Below are 7835 nucleotides of genomic sequence, written 5' to 3'. Positions count from 1 at the left end.
ATGCTTTGAGAGCTAGTGGGAGATTGTTGGGAAAATATGCTCTTGAAAAGCATATGTGTTTATTTAATTGAAATAAATAATTTTTCTGATTAATAAAATAAATGAGGTATTTTATTCAAATATCTTAATTGCATTAATATTTGTATTAAAGTCCATTTAATCATATTATATGTATTTTTGTGATCACCATGTGGATTCACAGAAGACATAAATACAAGTTATCTTATGATTAAATAAATTTAGTTCGCAGTTGATAAATAAAGTTGGGCACTTTATTTAGGTATAGACTGTAATAAATTCATTGAATGATTTGTCTTAATCATGTATGAATTTATTGATGTAGTACGACTACATTGAACAAGATCACATATGAGATTTAATTAACTTTGTAATAACTGTCAGACTTATTAAATCTCATAGGCGTTGATTTTACTGTAATCTTAATCTTGAGTTAATTATGATTTCATGATTGTAATTGTTATTCCATTTGAGTTACCAATGGGCACGACACATCCTTGTGGTCAAGATTACCCGGTATCTTGGTGGGAGCAATTATGAGTATTAGAGTTATGGATTAACAATATAGAATTTGTACAACACATCTCTTGATGGGTTTTCGGCACTTGATCATAAAATTCTCTGGCCAGAGTGTGTCAACATATTTAGTATGTTGAAAATGATCATTAGAGAAAACCAGTAAGGATCAAGGAAAAAGATGTTATTAAATTGATTGGACAGTTGAGATATCAATTTAATTAACGATGTGGTACAAAGGATTGTGCAGTAAAGAAATTAATATGGCTTGGGACGAATTATTATTCGAGCATACAATTATGGAAGTCAGTTCCAATCTTTTAGTGGAGTAGATTTGGAATTAAATAATTGGGCTAGTTTAATTACAGGCCTAATTATTGTAGCCACTATTGTATGTTCCCAAATGATTCCCGGGTTAGCTTATTTAATTGACTGCACCACTACTGGACTAATAAGTAAGATAACTAGCTATTTGGGTCAAAAGCCTAAATATATCATTTAGTGGGAGGCTCCATTTAATTAGCTTTTGTATAAGGGGCCTTATGTTATTTTACAAGGTGGGTCCCCTATTGAAAAAGCAAATAAACGTGAGTTTTATTTAGGGCATTTTTTGAAGCCTAGGGTTTTCACTAAAGGGTGATATAAAAGACTTATTTTTCCCAAAAGAAAAAAGTGAAGCCACTTTATACAGATCAGAGAAAAAGATTTTTCTCTCCATTGTTGAGAGAAAAATTTTCTCGTGCTAGTTGCTTTGGTAGTGATAAAGGCGCCCACACGTCAAGTGCAGATCGAACCTGAGTCATAACCTGGAAGATCATTGGTGACAGTTCGTGATCTAACAAGCGTGGTGGTCACGAATCGTGATCTAACAGGAGTGGTGGTGGCAGATCGTGATCTAGGAGCCTAAATCACTTCAGCGGAAAAAGCCAACTCGGATTTTCAAGGTACGATTTCTAGAATACGAATTCTTATATATTATATGAGAGCGATCTTCAAAAGGTTTTATAAAAATTTTAAAAACCTAATTTTTCCCCAACAAACAGAGGCCATAAAATTTCACAATATTTCGATACCATAATTCTGGCAATGCCTTGATTTCTCGTTTCTTTGTTGCATGCTTTTTTCTTTCGTTATAAATCATTTATATAAATATGCAAATGAACATGTACATTCATAACTGATTCTTATATTTAAAAGAATAGACATGGCATAGACACAGCTAATCATCAAGAATTTGTGTTTATCAGAAGAGGCATGTATGCAGCACATAAATTATAAATTCTCACAAACATATGTGACATTGTTATAAATTCTCACAAACATATGTGACATTGTTATAAATTCTCACAAACATATGTGACATTGTTATCTTACTCCGTGTTATTAATTTCGAATTTCGATTTTTTTTTTAAAAAAAAAACCTTTTCACTGTTTATAACTCATATCAGTTTTTTATGATTGAATTTAAATCTATGTGAACATCTGCTCTAAGTTTCCTATCATAAATTGTGGAAAATAATTAATTTCACTATCAAGTTTTGTTGGTTTTATTGGTTTTGTTTGTACTCTTGACTCTTTTAGGGCATGCATTGGAGACGGCTTTAGCACTAAGCCAACTAGGTGGTCTCCTAAGGCCCCAAATTTTAGAGAGGCCCAATATTTGACATTTGTTTAATTAATACGCTAATAAATAATTATTCTTCTAAGATTTCAAAGATTTTATTTAAGTTATGTATATAAGAAAGCCTAACTTTTAGATCTGTTCCTATTATTACTCCCATTTATAATTATCCAAAAATAAGATTTGTTTTCTCAATAAAAATTGTATATTTGATAATCTTCACATGTGGTAGGATTAATAGTTTTACAATTAATTATTTATTTTATTAATGTTTCCAAGGAAAAAAATAAATACTTTCACTTTTCGAAAAGAATACTCTATTAAAATTACCAGCATTAGATTTGACTTTTAGTATTCCTTTAAACCCTATTAAAAACCTCAAAACTAATAGACATTGAATCAACAATAATCTTAGCTAAAATATTTCTTTATCTCTTCTCTACAAAGAAAATTATTCTCTAAGAAATATATTGCTATAAACTAATCATCATATTCATCTCAACTAGACAACTTCTATGTGCTATTCTTCTTTTTTTTTTTAAATTATTATTATTCTTTTCTTTTACCAATTTAATTTATTTTTAATTTTTATATTGGTATAGGGCTTGTGTAATCCAAAAGAATTTAGATTTTAAGTTATTTTATATATCCTTCAAAAGTTGATGTTGTTCAATGTACAAATACCTAAAAAGAAATTCGCCTAAGGCCCTGAATCCCTTAAAGCCAACCCTGGATTACATGATGGGTATAATTTTATTGTGTTGTTATTTTGTTGCATTTTTACCAAGAATGTGTGTGTGTGTGTGCAGTGGCAGACCTAGAAACTAAAATGACGAGGGGCTTAGTTCAAAAAAAAATTAATTTAACTTAGATTTTTTTTAATGTTCACTTGAATATATATTAATTCTTATAAACTCAAATTTTATTACTTTTTTAAATTCTAAATAATAATAGTAATAAATTATTATTTTTAAATGCATGAAAATATCATTTTTTGAAGTAGTATTTTAAATGCGTGAAAATATCATTTTCCAAAGTAGTTTCCACAAAATATTTTTAAAAAAAATAATGTGGCTAATGGGATTTGAACCAAGGTTTTGAAACCATTAAATAACACTCTTATCATTGAACTACAAGTCATTTAATATATAACAAATGTGTCCAAAGTTTTTTATCTAACTTTTTCAGAAAGAGTTTGGGGTACATTTAAAAGAAAACTTAATGGTCCAGGAGGGGCTGAAGGCCCTCCTGGGCCTTAATTGGGTCCGCCCATGTGTGTGTGTGTGTGTAACAGATTCAATTAACATGTTTTCATTATTACATACTAAGGTCTAGCTCCTCTGGTTAGTAGGCAACCTTACCAAGACCTAGGTCTTAGGTTTGTGTCTCATATAGTATGTGTCTATGTTTAATTGATTTTTTTAAATAAATATTTTGTTTATTAGGGAAAAGAACATGTGACATTGCGTGGTCTGGCGAAATTAAAAGATTTAGCATACACTTCCTCAAATTTTAAGAAATAGTCATATAAACTTATTTTAGGACACATAACACATTTATTCTTTTTTGGAAAATTATCAATCATTCATCCAAACAATAATTTGTTTTCGAAAATACCAAAAAAGTTTAAATTTGTTCAATTTTACACTCATTGTTTTCAATTTATATCAACCGTCCACCAAAATATTAACTTTGCTAGAGTACTTATAAGGATCTAAACAAAATGACTACTTTACTATTTTTAACTTAATTAAATTAAAAACAAAAATAAGTAAAACATCTCGCCATATTCTTCCTTGTCATATCTCTCTAAATTTTTAGTATTCATGAAATAAATATACAATTTGTGTGAAATCCTTCATTTGCCAATATCGTTTCCCACCAAATCCTTCAACCACCTTTGATTATTGACAAAACATGGATACATTGGACTACAATCAAACTTTACAACAACTTCTGTTGCTGATGATCCATGAATATCTTGGTATGTCATATCACTGATTTTAACTCCTGATGGCTGTTGAATATAGAAAATATAATTATTAAGTTTAATTATATCTCACAGAGCCGTGGCAGCCACGCTTTCCCCTGAACCGTGGCGTAACACGCTAGATCCCATGTTTTGCCCATAACGCAGCAGTTGGAGTCCCATACCGTCTCGAAAAGAGCGGAAGACTAAGATTCAGAGGAAGCCTATAAAAAGGTAGCCAACGAAGGTAAAAGGGTTGGCATTCTTGAGAAAAGAGGAGAAAACCACAAGAAACGCCATAAGACCTGTGGCAAGCTTTTCCCGAACCTTCATATCTGACTTGAGCGTCGGAGGGTTTGCGCCGGGAAAACAACCGGCGTACTCTGACTTATCTGTGTACGCAGGGACCTCTGGAGAAGAAGCCTGGCGAGGAGACCTCCTGGTCGTGACGAAGTTGATCGAGCAGAGATCCTGATCGTAGAACGAGGAGAACCGGAATCTCGCATCAACATTTACTACACTTCTCAAATATCTTGCAGTTTAAATTATATGCTACCTATCATTTTGGACAGTTGTTTCATATTAATTTCTTATTCGATCATACCCATGTATATGATGAATGAATGATATATTACTAAGATAAAAGAAAAAGGATATTGATTGGAAAGGAGAATTTCTTTTGATCTTTAATACTTTTCATATTCACCACGACGTTACTTATTATTTAATCATTTAACTTTACGATTAAAAAAAATTAACATACAAAAGTAAAATTATATATTAGACTAGACAATAAGATGAAAACTAATTTTTACCATAAACTCCATTAAATCGAATTCATTAATTTTTTATTTTTTTTTGAGCGATGGTTGGGCGATAGCCATCTCTCAATCCGGGCAATGGGCTATCGCCCAAACAGAGTGGGTGGGTGAAAGGCCGTCTCCGGATTTCAAATTTGATTTTAATAGGAAATGATAATTTTAATACTTTCAATAGGCAGAATTTCGGATCAAACATTAGTTACCCAAAACATATGACTGCATTTCTTTGAGTACAAAGGAGTGAAGTTTTGATTTTGTCTTATACGGCAATTAGTATAAGCATCCTCCAAGAAGCCCAATGGGTTTTCTCAGACAGGCCCATGGAACATTCCTAAGCTCACTATAAAGGAAATGAAAAATTAAAATAGGCAATTTAACGCAAGAATTAATTTTATTTTTCACAATTTCAAGCAACTATTTGGCTGAACAAAACCAGAGGCCGATCCATCAGCATTCCTACACGATGCTTCAGCTGGTTGATTCTTGTAAATGAGCTTCACATCCTCCAAGTTTATGCCAAAGCATGGATACATTGGACTACAATCAAACTTTACAGCAATTTTCGTTGCAGACGCTCCATGAATATCTTGGTATGTTACATCACTGATTTTAACCCCTGATGACTGTTGAATATAAAAAATATAATTATTAATTTGAATTTTATTCACATAAACGTCTAACATTCTCACATACAAACTTGTGATAAATAAAATACCTTTCCAGGGCAATTCTTGTTGTCCGGGCAGTAATTTTGATCAATTACGATGGGATTATCGACATTCTTCATAAGAGCATGTTGGAAAAGAATGTTCCGAGCAAATCCAGTGCTTGGTCTTCCCCAGGACTTAATCCTCAATCCATTTTCAGTTCCTGTAAATGTCACAGTTTTTACTGTCACATTTTGCACTCCAGCCTCATGCAGCTCTTTGCCTAAGCTACCAATGCTGCAACGAATTCACAATAGTAGCACTAAATATTATGACATAAAAAAAAATGCTATAAATAAATCATCATGCATGTTCTTTATTTTCTACCTGATGCCATGGCCAGGGCCACAAGCAACGTTTTCAATCCATAAATTGGTGGTGCCAGGGCCAACTGATACACAGTCATCTCCAGTCCCAATTCTAGCGTTCAAAATTGTGACATCACTTGATAATTGAACATGAATGCCATCGGTGTTAGGGCTGTTTCCCGAGGCCGAGACTCTCACCCCTTGTACTTTCACATTGTGACATCCATTGATGACAACATGAAACATCTGGCTATTTTGGGATGTTAGTCCGTTAATCAGAATGTTGTTTGAGTTGCTAAAGCCCAGTGTCTGCTCATTTACACAAGAAGGAACGTTATTAATTATTTTAATCTGAGGAGAATAACCAAAACCAAAACCACTTAATTTATGACTATAATTAAAAGTAACGATCTTCCAACTTACCGTGGCACCGCTAGGGCAATTATTATTGCCTGATCGTTTACAAGCCCACAAGCCAGCACCTTGGCCATCAAGGATGCCACCATAAATATAAACGCCATTAACATGCTCAAATAAAATCCAGTTTCCCGCATCTCCAATGACACGATAATCGGATGGAGCCACTAGAGTCCCATCAATACGTATGGTAATGTCATTGTTCCTGCATTGGCCTTGAAACACAACATTGTGCAGCAAGTACCTCCCAGGTGGCACGTAAATGGTTGAGGCCGCAGTTGAGCCACAAGCTTTAGCCCATGCAGCTAGAAAGGCTTTCGTTGAGTCACTCCGGCCATCAGATTTGGCTCCCAAACTGATCACATTGTAAGTGACCACTGGAATTGCTAAAGATGAACTAAAGAAGAGAATCAAGAATATTAGTACTAAAAGAATATGCAAAGACATTGATTTTGCCATTTTCTTGAAAACTTAATTTGAAGATAGGAATGAGAGGAATAGATAAATAGTTTGAGGATTGAATGTTTGTTTGATGGAATTTGAAACGATTTAATGGGGGAATTTATAGGATTTGAATTGAGTGAAAGCAAGCTGCAAGCGCCGAATTTTGGGAGAGATTATTTTTGCTTTAACTAATACAAACTTTATTTACTTAAATGCCCTTACTTGAGACTTGGATAATATATATTTGATGACAGAAGGCTACAGATGCAAACAAAGGACAAGTGCACATACATGGTTTGTAACTTTGCATGATAATGGGAGATTTCAAAGGCAGTTCTAATAAATTAACAGAAAAACGGAAAAAGTATTTATCTAATTTCAGCTTGTCGGTTGCTATATAAAATTATGCCCTTATGTTTGCTTTAAGCACAAGATCAGGCAATTCCCGTGGAACACATTTCTGAACTATTTCCCCTTATTGCTTGAAATGGCAACCTATTCTTCGTTTTGACATTTTGTTTCCTCAATTCATGTGGATCAATCTATTCATTTGTGAACTATTTGTTATCGTCGCTTCAAATTGCAGCCTTTGCATAATTTTGTTTTTGTCCATCATGCCAAAAAATTACTAGAAATTAACAGTTTGTGGCAACAGCTAGCCAGAATATAGCACACATAGTTAACGGAGCTAAATTTCAAATTGCTATATCAAAGAATGTAGCACAAACACAACTAATCATTAAAAAGCTGTAATTATTAAAAGAGTTATATATGAGTTCGTTCAATATCTTATTAACTGAGTAAGACCACCAGTATAAATTCTCACAAACATACGTGGCATTGTTATATTACCGTCATGTTATTATTGTTAATTTTCTAATTTTTTGAAACTTTTTCGTTATTTGAATCTGCATAAGCATATCCTCTAAGTTCCCTGTTATATGATGTTAAAATTATTAATTACGCTATCAAGTTTCGCTAGTTTTATGGGTTTTGTCTGTACTACTGACTCTT

General features: G+C 32.9%; 1 protein-coding gene across 1 annotated transcript; it reads right to left on the bottom strand.

The window, feature by feature from the left end:
• Positions 1–5343: 5343 nt before the first annotated feature.
• Positions 5344–6836, bottom strand: LOC112497086 (polygalacturonase-like). Its single transcript, XM_052436392.1, has 4 exons — positions 6384–6836; positions 5980–6269; positions 5661–5889; positions 5344–5568 (listed from the first exon to the last, which is right to left on the bottom strand). Exons 1-4 carry the CDS (start codon positions 6834–6836, stop codon positions 5344–5346), a joined length of 1197 nt encoding a protein of 398 aa, XP_052292352.1.
• Between the last annotated feature and the right edge of the window lie 999 nt (positions 6837–7835).

The sequence above is a fragment of the Citrus sinensis genome, chromosome 3 (assembly GCF_022201045.2).
Source record: "Citrus sinensis cultivar Valencia sweet orange chromosome 3, DVS_A1.0, whole genome shotgun sequence".
NCBI classification, from domain to species: Eukaryota; Viridiplantae; Streptophyta; class Magnoliopsida; order Sapindales; family Rutaceae; genus Citrus; species Citrus sinensis.
The sequence above is the reverse complement of the archived record's forward strand: the minus strand, read 5'-3'. Positions and strand labels throughout refer to the sequence as shown.